Consider the following 16664-nt stretch of genomic DNA (forward strand, 5'->3'; position numbering starts at 1 on the left):
ACGTCGCTAATATTATCTGGGCTTGACCGCAATGAATGTGAAGTCGCAGTAGTTTTTCTGCACCTACATCAGACAAGAATAACACTGGTCAACATAAAAAAACAAATTTCTGGCCTGGACTTTTGCAGCTGTTTGAGACTAATTTCAGGGTGCTGATTCCAAATCTGATCTCAGATTTGCTCTATCACATCTCATTTTTAAATCCTTTATATTAAGTTCACTTGCTTGCTTGCGCGCTTACGACCGTGCAAATCTTTCGGTCGTTTTTTAACCCACTTCCCGTGATGCAATCGAGCTGACATTTTGCACACAGACTCGTTGTGCGTGACAATTTATTTTCGTGAAATTGTTTTTCCAAAATTTTACACTTTTTATGAAAAATAAAATATATTTAATTACCAATTGCTTAATGGTGGCAGGCAATCATCTGACCCATAGGTGGCAGCCATCTCAAGCCAGAGGACGAGAGGACTCTAGCCGCCACGCATATAAAGGATTTAAGTGAAATACTTTGTTTTTACGGGTAAATTTTTGCTGCACCTACATGAGACAAGAATAACACTGGTCAACAAAAAAAACACATTTTTTTCTGGCCTAGACTTTTGCAGCTAATTTCAGGGTGCTGATTCCAAATCTGATCTCAGATTTGCTCTACCACATCATTTTTATGCTATCGGCATACCCCATTTTCATTGATTTTACCCGAAATTAACTCTGTCACTTATGATTGCAAGTTGTTGCGAGTCAGTGACTGCTTCAGTGTTAAAATATGGTGCTGTATTTTTAGGATAGTGTGTTTATAATATCATTTTATGTAGATATCCACATTTCTTTAATATTATTCTTTCGCAGTTTTTATTGGAAATGCAATATTTGATATCTCAAAAACCTGATGTGATAGACAAAAACTGATGCCAGATTTGTAATCAGCACCCCAAAATTACATTAAAACCGTTGGAATACCTTATGCCAGAAAAAGTGTGTTGACCAGTGTAATCATTTTAATTGCTTAAATGTGCGTAATGGCCGCATCAGAGACGTTGACGGGCTCGGATCAGAGGCTGCCTTACCTGGGTTCGAATCCAGGCTGTAGACACAAAGACAAAGATCCTCCCCCCCCCCATTCCCCTCCGATAAAGCCTTTAACAGGTTGACGGGGCAAGTGCTGTTAGCACCTATGAAAAACTCTTGTTTTTTTGTTTCGTCAAGTATGGCCCACTGAGCTATGTAGCTCTGTCTTCAGAAGCGAGCTGGCCATCATAAATGATAACTCAACGAAAGTGGCTTATCACGTGGACATTTATAGCAGCCAAATACTCTCAACGCATCTTTCTAAATGTGGAGGGAGAAAAATCGCAGACAAATCCACGTGACCACGGAAAGAGAGACACGCAAGCTACGAATATACAGCAGGTGTCGGGGTGGGTATCGAACCCACGACCTCCTGTATAGCAGGCGAGGTAGTTAACATCTCACCACCACGGCAGCGCCTACTGCTGATGATTGCTGCTGCTTATGCTGATTGCCGGAGTAAGTTAATACGATGATGATGACGATGGTAAAGATGGTGAAGATGATGATTATAATGGGGAAGATAAATCAAATCACAGGAGGTGGTGTCTGTGGCTATGTTCAAAGCATAAATTACAATAATCGCGAGGAATTATGAAATGATGTCGTGGTTATGATGATGATGTCGTGGTGATGATGATGATGGTGGTGGATATACTATTGCTGCTACTAATGATGATGATCAAAATGATAATTGTGGTGATGATGGCTGGAGGTGGTGACTCGAAATTGTCAACATGATGAACGAAATGACTATAATCACTATAACTGCAGGATGATGTCATGGTTTCCAGTGTCATAATAATTGGTGGTGGTAGTGGAGGCGCTGTGCTATTGTTGGTGATGTTGGTGGTGGAGATTGTGTTGTTGGTGGTGGTAGTGATTATGGTGGTAGAGATTGTGTTGTTGGTGGTGGTAGTGATTGTGGTGGTGGAGATTGTGTTGTTGGTGGTGGTAGTGATTATGGTGGTGGTGGTAATTGTGTTGTTAGTGGTGGTAGTGATTGTGTTGTTAGTGGTGGTAGTGTGATTGTGGTAGTGGTGATGGCTTGTTATTCGTGGTTGTGTGTAGTAGTGTTGTTGGTAGTGGGTGGTGGTTATGGTGGTGGTCACGTGAGCACAATGAATCGAGAATACAGCTGCACAGGTGAAGGGCGGCTGTCGTTTGCGGGCTGTTGTATAACGGAGCGGCTGTTAGTTCAGATCTATCACTCAAGGAGCCGCCTGGATCGATGCACTAGGCAGTCGAACGCGTCGCTTCACGTCTTGAAGGTGCTCATTGATATTCAGGCGGCTGCTGCTGCTGATGATTATAGTGGTGGTGGTGGCTGCTGATGATGATGATGATTGAGGCGGTGCTGCTGATGGTGATGATCACTGCTGCAGGTTGCAGCTGCTGACGCTGATGATACTGGGTAGGAGCCTCCTGGTTACACCAGCCCACAGGGGATTATTGTGTCCGTCCGTCGTGCAGGGAGGGGCTGGGTGGGGAGAGAGGGGCTAGGTGGGGAGGGGCTGGGTGAAGAGGGGCTGGGTGGGGAGAGAGGGGCTAGGTGGGGAGGGGCTGGGTGGAGAGGGGCTGGGTGGAGAGGGGAGGGTGGGGAGGGGCTGGGTGGGGAGGGGCTGGGTGGGGAGGGTGGGGCTGGGTGGGGGGTGAGAGGGGTGGGGCTGGGTGGGGAGTGGCTGGTCACCCCGTGGTGCCCTTATAAAACTCAACGTTTAACCTACTCACGCCGGCTTGTGCCCGCTCTCACAGTCGGGCATATTTGCGGAATACACCACGCCGCCGTTGACCCTGCAGGCCATTGACCGAGCAACCCAACAAGCTACCTCCGCAAGAAAGTGTGACAGTGGTGGTGGGTGCTGATGATGATGATGTTTGAGGCGGTGCTGCTGATGATGATTGAGCTGCTGATGATTATAGTAGTGATGGTGGATGCTGCTGCTGATGATGATTGAGGCGGTGCTGCTGCTGCTGATGATGATTGCTGCAGGTCGCAGCTGCTGATGATTATGGTAATGATGGTGGGTGCTGCTGCTGCTGATGATGGCCATGATTAATCACTACGCTGCTTCTGATGCTGCTGCTGATGCTGCTGATGCTGCTGGTTGTGTTGGTGATGTTACCCCCTGCCTGCTTCGGCTACTGCTGATGGTGAATTGCTACGACGACGACGATGCTGATGATGCTGATTTGGATGGTAGTGCTGCTGCTGATAATAATGATGAGTATTATCTTCTATGCTGCTGCTGATATTGGTGATCGTACCGTGCTGACTCTGCTGCTGCCGATGTTGCTGCTGCTGTTGCTGCTGTTGTTGCTGCTGCTGATGCTTCAACTGCTGCTGCTGCTGCTGATGATGCTGCTGCTGATGCTGCTGCTGATGATGATGATGCTGCTGCTGATGATGCTGCTCCTTCTGCTGCTTCCACCGCCGCTGCTGCTGATGATGCTGCTGCTGCCGCTGCTGCTGATGATGATGCTGCTGCTGATGATGATGCTGCTGCTGCTGATGCTGCTGCTGCCGCTGCTGCTGATGATGCTGCTCCTGATGATGCTGCTGCTGATGATGATGATGATGCTGCTGCTGCTGATGATGATGCTGCTGATGATGATGATGCTGCTGCTGCTGCTGATGATGATGCTGCTGCTGCTGATGATGCTGCTGCTGATGATGCTGATGATGCTGATGATGATGTTGTATTATTTAGATGGTCTACTCAACATGCCACCGGCCACCCACGCAAGAGACGGGGCCCTGACCGCCGCGTCACAGATTCACCCCCCCCACCCCCCCCCCACACACTCCCCCCCCCCACACCCCCCCACACACTCCCCCCCGCACCCCCTCACACTCCCCCCCACACTCCCCCCCACACTCCCCCCCACACTCCCCCCCCACACTCCCCCCCACACTCCCCCCCACACTCCCCCCCCACACACTCCCCCCCCCACCCACTCCCCCCCCCACACCCACCCCACACCCCCCCACATTCCTTCCACGCGAATGCATCACAGGGGCCCCGCAATTCCTCCACACGATCTTCCTCCACACGGATGACGCTGCTGCTGCCTCCTGCTGTTGCTTCCACTGCTGTTGCTGCTGCTTCCTGCTGCTGCTGCCTCCACTGCTGCTGATGCTTCTGCTGCTGCTGCCTCCACTGCTGCTGATGCTTCTGCTGCTGCTGCCTCCACTGCTGCTGATGCTTCTGCTGCTGCTGCCTCCACTGCTGCTGATGCTTCTGCTGCTGCTGCCTCCACTGCTGCTGATGCTTCTGCTGCTGCTGCCTCCACTGCTGCTGATGCTTCTGCTGCTGCCTCCACTGCTGCTGATGCTTCTGCTGCTGCTGCCTCCACTGCTGCTGATGCTTCTGCTGCTGCTGCCTCCACTGCTGCTGATGCTTCTGCTGCTGATGCCTCTGCTGCTGCTGCCTCCACTGCTGCTGATGCTTCTGCTGCTGCTGCCTCCACTGCTGCTGATGCTTCTGCTGCTGCTGCCTCAACTGCTGCTGATGCTTCTGCTGCTGCTGCCTCCACTGCTGCTGATGCTTCTGCTGCTGCTGCCTCCACTGCTGCTGATGCTTCTGCTGCTGCTGCCTCCACTGCTGCTGATGCTTCTGCTGCTGCTGCCTCCACTGCTGCTGATGCTTCTGCTGCTGCTGATGCTTCTGCTGCTGCCTCCACTGATGCTTCTGCTGCTGCTGCCTCCACTGCTGCACGCGGCTATGCACTTGACGCGACAAAGACAAAAGACCCCCCCACCCTGTGTAGCCTTGACAGACCCGTTGGGGCAAGTGCTGTCATGGAGTAGCGAGCCTGTTGTGTCGTTAAACCCGCCACCACCCGACACAGCCGATTAGTGAGGTTTGTCACGTAAACAGAACGTGCCAATTCGTCACTAGTACAGCACTAATGTGTAGTGTAGTGGTGTATAGTAGTGTATAGTGTATAGTAGTGGAGTGTATTATAGTGTAGTGTATAGTAGTATCGTGTATAGTGTAGTGTATAGTGGAGTGTATAGTGGAGTGTACAGTGTAGTGTAGTATAGTAGTGTGTAGTGTATAGTGTAGTACACCGGTGTGTTGTTGGAGAGCCAAGCCACAACATTTACCATCTGAGTACGACGTTTCGCCAGTTATTACAACCAGCTTCATCGGGCGACAGACAGATTTGTGGAGAAATCCCTGTGTCGGGTTTAACGACGCATTTATATTTCATTTACCACGATCTAACCCCACTCTAGACTATGGACAATTTATAGCTCATCGGATTCCTCCAGGAGACATCGATATTCCGATCCTGATTCTGGGCACGGACACACACACATACACAAAGACAAAGATCCCCCGTATAGCCTTAACAGACTGTAGGGGCAAGTGCTGTTAGCGAACACCTATGAAGGCCGGAACGGCACACGAGGGGGTGGGTGGCCAGTACCACGCCCGACCGCCTTTGTCTCCCCAGTGGCGATGTTTACACACCGCATCAGGTACTCATTTGAGGCTGAGTCGACCTCGGGGTGGCCCACGACCGGTTCAGATAATTGTCACTGGTGTTGGCCGTGAGCGGGAATCGAACGCGGGTCGCCAGGTTCGTAGCGCAGCGCGCTGACCTCTGCACCACCGCTCCCCACACACGGACACACACACAGACACACACACACACAGGGACACACACACGGACACACACACAGACACACACACACGGACACACACATAGACACACACACACACACAGGGACACACACACGGACACACACACAGACACACACACACAGACACACACACGGACACACACACAGGGACACACACACACACAGGGACACACATACACACACGGACACACCACTGAGTGGGGTGAAGGCCCAACTCCAGGCCTCGTGGCTCCACCACCGACCCATTCGCCGCTACCTCCGCTACCAATCCGCGTCTCCGCGTTCAAATGGATTTTTTTTAAACTCGTGCCGCGCTGTACGCGCCCGATGCTTGTTAAACTCGTCCCATGTGACGCTCGCGAAGCCGGATAAACGCCGGCTGCGTCACGTGGAACACGCGTGCACACATAGACACGTGTACACACACACACACGTGTGCACGTACACACACACGTGTACACACACACACGTGTACACACACACACACGTGAACACACACACACAGACAGGCGAAACACGTGTACACACATACAAGTGTACACACACACACGCGTACACACACACACATGTGTACACACACACGCGAAACACGCATACACAAACACACAGACACGCGTAGACACACAGACACGCGTACACACACACAGACAGGTGAAACACGTGTACACACAGACACACACACAGACACGCGTACACACACGCGAAACACGCATATACAAACACACAGACATGCGTATACACACATACAGGCAAAACACGCGTACACACACACACGTGGAACACGCGAACACGCGGAACACGCGTACACACACACGTGGAACACGTGTACACACACGCAGACACGTGTACACACACACGTGTACACACACGCGCACGGAACACGCGTGTACACACACGCACACGGAGATTTCAATCTGCTCTATTAACGCAGGCAGCGTTAATTATGAGTACATTATTGTAAGTGTAGGAAAATAAAACCCTCTGTTCTACACACGAACGATCGTGGTATTGCTGCTGCTGCTGCTTATTGTGATGATATTGATTGTTGCTCATGCTGCTCACAACATCACGACCACCATCATCATCACGACCACCATCATCATCACGACCATCATCATCATCACGACCACCATCATCATCACGACCATCATCATCATCACGACCACCACCATCATCACGACCACCACCATCATCACGACCACCATCATCATCACGACCACCATCATCATCACGACCACCACCATCATCACGACCACCACCATCATCACGTCCACCATCATCATCACGACCACCATCATCATCACGACCACCATCATCATCACGACCACCATCATCATCACGACCATCATCATCATCACGACCACCATCATCATCACGACCACCACCATCATCACGACCACCACCATCATCACGACACGACCACCATCATCATCACGACCACCATCATCATCACGACCACCATCATCATCACGACCACCATCATCATCACGACCATCATCATCATCACGACCACCATCATCATCACGACCACCACCATCATCACGACCACCACCATCATCACGACCACCATCATCATCACGACCACCATCATCATCACCGCTAGAACCACCACTACCGCGAAAACCACCACGACCATCATCACCACGACGACCATCACCACCAACACTACAACCACCACCACCACTACAACCACCACTACCACCACAACCACTACAACCACCACCACCAACACTACAACCACCATCACGACCACCATCTCCACCAACACTACAACCACCACCACCACTACAACCACCACCAACACTACAACCACCACTACCACCACAACCACTACAACCACCACCACCAACACTACAACCACCATCACGACCACCATCTCCACCACCACTACAACCACCAACACTACTACAATCACCACCGCTACAACCACCACCATCACCACTACAACCACCACCACCACTACAACCACCACCACCACAACCACCACCACCACAACCACCACCACCACAACCAACACCACTACAACCAACACCACTACCACCACCACCAACACTACAGTCACCACCACGACCACCATCTCCACCACCACTACAACCACCACTACAACCACCACCACCAACACTACAACCACCAACACTACTACAACCAACACCACTACAACCACCACCATCACCACTACAACCACCACCACCACTACAACCACCACCACCACCACAACCACCACACCACCACCACAACCAACACCACTACAACCACCACCAACACTACAGCCACCACCACGACCACCATCTCCACCACCACTACAACCACCACCACTACAACCACCACCATCACCACTACAACCAGGGTACGCAGTGCGTGTACAACAGCCGCTCTCTCTCACGTCCTCCCACACACAAAGGCAAAGAGGCACCAGGTAGCCGAACACGTGGCTGTCGGCAAGAGACTGCGGTGTAGCCGGCAGCACCACTCCCGGCCGCCTTTGTCTCCCCAATGCTGATGTTTACACACTCATGTAATGCGATGTTCTGTGTACGTGGCCTTGAGATCGTGAGCTCGAGATGCCAACGAGTACCTGGTGCGGTGTGTTCACGTCAGCGGCGGGGAGGAGGAGGGGGGGGAGAGACAAAGGCGGTCCTGGGAATCCCAGGGGATGGATGCCCAGGGACCGGTTCAGTCAGAAGATCGGCACCGACTTTGTTGGCCCTGAGCAGGAATCGAACTCGGGATTTCTTAAAGCGCAGCGTGCTCACCACTGCGCCACCGCTCCCCCACTGACAAAGACCCCCCGTATAGACTTAGTAGACTGTTGGGGCAAGTGCTGTTAGCGAGCACCTTCTGAAGGCCGGCACGGCAACACGACAAAATTGCGTGGCCAGCAACCACGCCCGGCCGCCTTTGTCTCCCCAGAGGCGATGACTTTACACACCGCACCAGGCACCCATTTGAGGCCGAGTCGACCTAGGGGAGGCCCAGGACCGGTTCAAATAATCGTCACCGGCGTTTTGCCCGTGAGCGGAAATCGAACCCGGCTCACAGCACGTACACACAAGAGACACACACAAAGACAAAGATGCCCCGTACAGCCCCTAAGAGACTGTTGGGGCAAGCAAGCGAGCGAGCGAGCGGCAACCTTTGCTCACCTTCCAAACAGCAGGTCCGCCACAGACCCGAGTGTGTGAGCACCTCCTCGTTCTTACGACTCGTGTCGTTTTCCCCTCCGCCACCCTTGCTGCGGCAGTTGCCCCTCGAGTAGAGCCAGAAGTCTGTACCCACGGCGATGCTCATGAGGCCGAAGGCAGCAAACGCGCCTCCGGTCGTGAGCAGGGTTTGAACCCCTCTCTCGCAGACGCCCATGGCGACGGCGATGATGCAGCACGGACGGTGCAGCAGTAGCAGCAGTAGCAGCAGTCGTGGGAGTAGTCGTGGCCGTGCCGGCAGAGGATGGTGCAGCAGGAGGAGGAGGTGGTGGTGGATGAGGAGGAGCTGGAGAAGGAGGTGGAACTGCAGCAGCAGCAGCAGTGTCGGCAAGAAAATCACGAGCAGCAGCTGCAGCAGGAGCGGACGGTGGAGGAGTAGACCAGGTTCGACGCCTGGACATCGTTGTGCGGTCCGAAGACCCCTCCTCCTCCTCCTTCTCCTCAACCACAACCACCACTACCACCACCACCACCACGAGGGTGTGAGGGTAACGCCAGAGGAATGGACGTGCAAGCGGTGAACGCTGCCGGGTGACTGAATGAAGACGACAACAACAACAAAAACACGCGGCCGAATGTGCGGCTCTCACAGCTGATGGCCGACGCCGGGTGTTGTTTATTAATGCATTGATGACGATTAATTAATGGCAATTAATTAATGGCAATTAATTAATGGCAATTAATTAATGACCGTTAATTCCGTAGCTGGCATATCCTGGGCGAATGCGTGAGATGCATTGGTCGGACGGACGTGGTTGATCGGCCGAGCGTTGAATGAGTGAGCGGGTTGAAAGAATGAATGAATGAATGGGTGGACGTCTGTCCGTCACCCACACACGAATCGGTTGAAGCGTAACTCCGAACCCATAGCCGCCTAGATGATTAACATCGTCGTCATTAGCCTAATGAGCAGACGACGATGAGACAGCTTGCTCGTCCAATTAATTCGTTCGACATTTTCATTCATGCGGTCCGTTCTTTCAAACCGGGCTACCCGTTCCCGAGACCCATTGCTTAAAACCGCATGTCTATTTATATCTCGCTCTCTCTGTGCTATTTAATTATATATTACATATTGCACACACACACACACAATAATTATTATCGTGTGCATGCCTCCCTCTCTCTCTCTCTCAATGTATCTACATCGGCTCGATGCTTAGTTAATTACGATGCTGATAAAATAGAGACACGCGCGCGCACACACACACGCGCACGTACACACACACGCGTGTGTATGTGCGCGCGTGTGTGTGTGTGATTAAACGATTACAGCGAGATGATAAACTGTGGATGGAGCCGTTAGATTATGATGTTGTTGATGATGATGTTGCTGCTGATGATGTTGCTGCTGCTGCTGATGTTAGTGATGAAGATGATGCTGCTGATGATGCTGCTGATGCTGCTGCTGATGATGTTAGTGATGAAGATGATGATGCTGCTGCTGCTGATGATGATGCCGCTGCTGATGATGTTAGTGATGAAGATGATGATGATGCTGCTGCTGATGATGATGATGATGCTGCTGCTGCTGATGATGATGTTGACGATGATGTTGGCCCAGAACGAATCTCGCTCCTGTTTTTGTTTTCGTCCACGGCAACAGCTGTTGAACGGAGAGGGATAAATGCCACGTGTCTCCTCCGCCAGATATCCCTCTGTATGATGAGATGTCCTTCTGTGTGGTGAGATGCACCTCCGTTTGACGGCGCCGAGTGAGTGTATCTTCTCTATGAGATGTATCTGTGACATGAGATGCACGCTCAATGTATCTCTTGAGATGTATTTCTAAGATGCACAGCAGATCTCTCTCTGTTTACGTATCATTTGCGTGCCCTGAGATGTAAATGTGATGGGTGTTTTCTACGTAAGATGCATGATTAGATGCATCTCAGATATCTCTATATGAGATACACGGTGAGATGCGTTATGCCTCTCTCTCTCGCTGGAGATGTATTCTGTGATATGTGCCGTAGTTGTATCTCTACGAGATGTTTACTTCCGTGAGATGTGCTTCTGCAAAGATGTACTTCAGTTACTCCTGAGATACATCTCTGTGAGAAGATGTTCCGTGTGTTTGAAACACTACGTGATCGCCCTCGCCGTGAAATATCGGGTTACTTGAATCTCTGAGATATCTCCCCCGTGGGATCGACGCTGTAGCTATCTATGAGAGATGTACCGTAGATGTTTCTCTGAGAGATGTACCGGAGCTTTCTCGCCCTGAAACCTGATACGTGACTGTCGAATTACCTCTGCGACAGATCTCCTTGGTGCATCTCCCTTCGTCGTGAGAGATGCATCTGTGAGCTAAATCGTAAATATATTTATCTCTCTATCACGTTGATCTCGATGAGAGATAGACTTCTGGTTAGATGCACCGAATCTTTCTCCCGACAAGATTGACACTGCATGTATAAGATGACATTATTATTATTATCCGAGGGATGTCCCCTCGCTTCTACTTTGCTGCTGCCGATCACCACCGCATGCGTATGAGCGGTTTAAAGAGCTCGGCTACTTGCTGCATACTGATGATGATGGATGAAAATGTTTGTAATTAATGGAGCAGTTACTTCTTCTTCTGCTGCTGCTGCTGATGATGATGATGTTCTTGCTGCTGATGGTGCTGCTGCTGATGATGATGATGGATGAAGATGTTTGTAATGAATGGAGCAGTTGCTTTTTCTTCTGCTGATGATGATGTTCTTGCTGCTGATGGTGCTGCTGATGATGACGACGATGTTCTTGCTGCTGATGGTGCTGTTGCTGCTGATGATGATGATCACCAAGCAAGACGATGCTGATGCTGCTTCGGCTGATGCTGCTGAACGAAGATTATGCTACCGCTGCTGCTGCCGTTGCTGTTGCCGCCGCTGCTGATGATTACAAACGCAGGCAGCTATTTACAAATGTACACACACACACACATTATATAGATATATTAAAAAATAAATAAAACAAAAAAATTATATTAAAAATAATTCCTCTACATTCATTGCGGCTGCCTGTCGCATTCTCCAAACTTGCGTGCCACTATCTGCAGCCGCTCTCTCTCCCTGTGTGTGCCGCTCTCTTTGACGCTCTCTCTGCCTCTCTCCCTGTGTGTGCCGCTCTCTCTCCCTGTGTGTGCCGCTCTCTCTCGCTCTCCTTGACGCTCTCCCTGTGTGACTATGTCCCTCCCCACTTTCTCTCCCTTGCGCGCTCTCTCTCTCTCTCTCTCCCGCTTTCTCTCCGCGTCTTCCTCTCTCTTCCCTCCCTCTCGCTCTCCCCGTGTCTGTCTCTCCCCCTCTTTTTTTTTACTCCCTTTCCCTCCTCCTCCTCCTCTCTCTCTCATCTCTTCCCTCCCTCCCTCTCTTTCGCGCGGTGTGGATGATTTGGCTCTACACAGGCTGCTTTATTCGCTACAAGGCCGCATGTGCAGCAGCATTTCCCGTCACTGCCTGGAGCGGGCAACGCATTGCTCTGCGCCACGGCACGCGGCACGCGCCACGCACGCGGCACGCACGCGCCACGCACGCGGCACGCACGCGACACGGCACGCGGCACGCGCCACGGCACGCGCCACGCACGCGGCACGCACGCGCCACGCCACGCGCCACGGCACGCGGCACGGCACGCGGCACGCGCCACGGCACGCGGCACTGCACGCGGCACGGCACGCGCGCGCACGTCGAAGACAACGCACAACAATGGACGTGAACGACAAAGGACACGAACAACAAATGGACTTGGACAACAATAGACGTGGACAACAATAGACACCGTATACACCGACAACAATGGGGCGCCAACAACAATAGACATTACGGGCGATGTTCTTGGTCTGAATGACGCTGTCTTTCCGACAGACCTGTTCTTCACCTGAGGACGGCTGCTTGCGTTGTGGCCGAAACGTCGTGAGAATTATTTTGTTATGTTTTATTTTTGTTATTTTATTATTTCCCTTCTACGTGACTTTACCGAAAGAACCAAGAAGATGAATCCCTGCACTCACGAAAGCTTTAAATCGAAATTACGGGCGATGTTCATGCATTGTAACAATCGACCTGGGGAACAATAGACACCGAGAGACAATATGCTACTATAGACACCGATAACAAAATGCATAATGGACAATATGCATACGTAACAATAGGCATGGAAAACAAGTTACATCAACAACAATATACAACAATAATCGACAGGAACATCAATAAACATAAACTACAATTGACACGAACAACATTAGACATCAATTGACACCAACAGCAATAAACACAATTGATATAACAATACACACCATGCACAACAATAGACGTCAACAACAATAGACATCGTGGACAACAATAGACGTCAACAACAATAACACCATGCACAACAATAGACGTCGACAACAATAGACATCGTGGACAACAATAAACATCAACAACAATACACACCACGCACAACAATAGGTATCGACAACCATAGACATGGTGGACAACAATAAACGTCAACAACAATAGACATGGTGGACAACAATACACGTCAACAACAATAGACATGGTGGACAACAATAGACTAGCGTCATCAAGGCATCTCCAGAATATGGTTGCTAGCAGCACACATCTGCAACGCCAGTGATATGAGATGTGTGCGTGCAGATTCTTGAATTAATCTGTGCGGAGATTTTTCACCCTTGGAAGTTGTGAATAGGATGAGGTGGTGATGGGTGGGACGCGTGGTGTGCAGGGTGGAGGTGGTGATGGGTGGGACGAGTGGTGTGCAGGGTGGAGGTGGTAGTGATGGGTGGGACGTGTGGTGTGCAGGGTAGAGGAGGTGATGGATGGGACGAGTGGTGTGCAGGGTGGAGGAGGAGGTGATGGGTGGGACGAGTGGTGTTCAGGGTGGAGGAGGAGGTGATGAGTGGGACATGTGGTGTACAGGGTGGATGAGGTGATGGGTGGGACGAGTGGTGTGTAGGGTGGAGGAGGAGGTGATGGATGGGACGCGTGGTGTGCTTGTGCGCTTGTGTGCGAGAGAGGGTGTGTGTGTGTATGGGTCAGAAAGTGTGAGCGCGTTTGTGTGTGCGGGTGTGAGAGAGAGAGTGTGGATGAGAAATTGTGAGCGCGCGTGCGTGTGTGTACGAGAGAGGGTGTCTGTGTGATTGAGCGTGTGTGTGTGCGTGTGCGATAGTGTGTGTGTGGGTGAGCGCGTGTGTGTGTGCGTGCGAGAAAGTGAAATTGCGTGGACAGTGTGAGAGAGCGTGCGAAGGTGTGCGTGCGAGAGAGTGTGTGTGTGGTTGAGCGTGTGTGTGTGCGTGGTAGATAGTGTGTGTGTGGTTGAGCGCGTGTGTGTGCGTGGGAGAGTGTGTGTGTGTGTGTGTGGGTGAGCGCGTGTGTGTGTGTGGGAGAGTGTGTGTGTGGGTGAGCGCGTGTGTGTGTGTGTGGGAGAGTGTGTGTGGGTGAGCGCGTGTGTGTGTGCGTGGGAGATAGTGTGTGTGTGTGTGTGTGGTGGAGCGCGTGTGTGTGTGTACGAGAGAGTGTGTGTGTGTGTGGGTGAGCGCGTGTGTGTGTGCGTGGGAGGAAGTGTGTGTGTGTGCGGGTGAGAGAGAGAAATTGCGTGGACAGTGTGAGAGAGCGTGCGAAGGTGTGCGTGCGATTGAGAAACGTGTGTGTGTGTGAGAGAGAGTGTGAGAGTGTGACATTGCGTGGACGTGGGTGTTGAGACCGCGTCTGTTGTGAGATGAGACGAGTTTGTATTTATTTTAGCAGGCGAAGGCCCCACCGAACGATATCAGCTCTTGTTCAGTAGCCACCCTTGGCCATCACAATGATAGCTCGACGAAATCGCGGCTCATCGTGGCATTTCACGTGGCAATGTATGGCAGACAAAGACAGTAGTCTGAACACGTGTGAAAACTATTCAAACTATTCGGCAATTTTTTAAAATGTTATTTTGCCAGGCAAAGCCCCACTGAGCTTCGCAGTTCTTTTTCAGAAGCGACCTGGCGATCACAAATGATAGCTCATACTCTTTGGTTCTTTCGGTGAAGCCACGTAGGTGAAAATAAAAAATAAAAATAACAAAAAAAATATTTTTATTTTCTACCTACGTGATTTTACCGAAAGAACCAAAGAGTATGGGTCCTTGCAGTCACGAAAACTTCAAATCTAGAATTCACGTAGGTATAAAATAAAATAAATAATTTTATTAAAAATTATTTTATTTTAGGTAGGTATAAAAAAATACAATTACATTTTTTTTTTCTACCTACGTGACTTTACCGAAAGAACCAAATCGTATGGATTCCTGCAGTCACGAAAGCTTCAAATAAAAAACGAAAGCTCAACGAAGTGGCTCGTCACGTGGACATTTATAGCGGCCAAACACTCGAAACGCGTGGTGATGATGTTGATTCTAAATATGAAGGGGAAAACCAGAGGGACCGGAGAAAAATCCACGCGACCACGGGGAAAGAGAGAGAGACGTGGAAACTCCAAATATACAGCAGCAGGCGTCAGGGTCGGGATCGAATCCACGGCGTGCTATGCAGCATGTTAACTACCTCCCCTGGTGTGTACCAGGCGAGGTAGTTAACATCTCCGAGCCACCGTGGCGCTTTCAGCAGTATTTGTTGTAACGGGTCCACAGCAACACCACCTCCATCAGCACCATCATCACCACCATCAGCACCATCATCACCTCCATCAGCACCATCATCACCACCATCATCACCTCCATCAGCACCATCATCATCATCATCACCACCATCACCACCTCTATCACCACCACCTCCATCAGCACCATCACCAACTCTATCAGCACCATCATCACCTCCATCAGCACCATCATCACCACCATCAGCACCATCATCACCACCATCACCATCATCATCACCTCCATCAGCACCATCATCACCACCATCATCACCTCCATCAGCACCATCATCACCACCATCAGCACCATCACCAGCATCATTAAAGAAAATGATCCTTTGTATAGCCTTAACAGACTGTTGGGACAAGTGCTGTTAGCGAACACCTATGAAGGCCGGCACGGCACACGAGGGGGTGGGTGGTCAACACCACCGCCTGCCCGCCTTTGTCTTCCCCAGTGGCGATGTTTACACACCGCACCGGGTACTCGTTTGAGTCTGAGTCGACCAAGCAGAGGCCCAGGACCGGTTCAGATAATCGCCACCGGTGTTGTCCGTGAGCGGGAATCGAACTCGGGCCGCCGGGTTCCCCATCACCACCACCATCATCACCACCACCACCATCATCATCACCACCACCACCATCATCACCACCACCATCATCACCACCACCACCATCATCATCATCACCACCACCACCATCATCACCACCACCATCATCACCACCACCACCACCACCATCATCATCACCACCACCACTACCACCATCATCATCACCACCACCACTACCACCATCATCATCACCACCACCACTACCATCATCACCACTGCCACTACCATCATTATCACCACCACCATCATCATCATCACCACCACCACTACCACCATCATCATCACCACCACCACTACCATCATCATCACCACCACCACCACTACCATCATCACCACCGCCACTACCATCATCATCACCACCACCATCATCATCACCACCACCACCATCATCATCACCACCACCACCACTACCACCATCATCATCACCACCACTACCAGCAGCAGCATTAATGACTCATGCCTCCCTCTCTGTCTCGAGAGAGAGAGCAGCGTCTCTCCCTCTCTCTCT

General features: G+C 51.1%; 1 protein-coding gene across 1 annotated transcript in view; it reads right to left on the reverse strand.

Annotated features, from left to right (window-relative positions):
• LOC133346459 (voltage-dependent calcium channel gamma-2 subunit-like) overlaps positions 1–9355 on the reverse strand; it is a 57916-nt gene extending 48561 nt beyond the window's left edge. The window contains exon 1 of the mRNA XM_061558039.1: positions 8869–9355. Coding sequence (XP_061414023.1) covers positions 8869–9082 — 214 coding nt within the window. The 5' untranslated portion in view covers positions 9083–9355. The remainder of the gene's footprint in view (positions 1–8868) is intronic.
• Between the last annotated feature and the right edge of the window lie 7309 nt (positions 9356–16664).

Source organism: Lethenteron reissneri, chromosome 3 (assembly GCF_015708825.2).
Source record: "Lethenteron reissneri isolate LAM-NWPU_2019-01 chromosome 3, ASM1570882v1, whole genome shotgun sequence".
NCBI lineage: Eukaryota > Metazoa > Chordata > Hyperoartia > Petromyzontiformes > Petromyzontidae > Lethenteron > Lethenteron reissneri.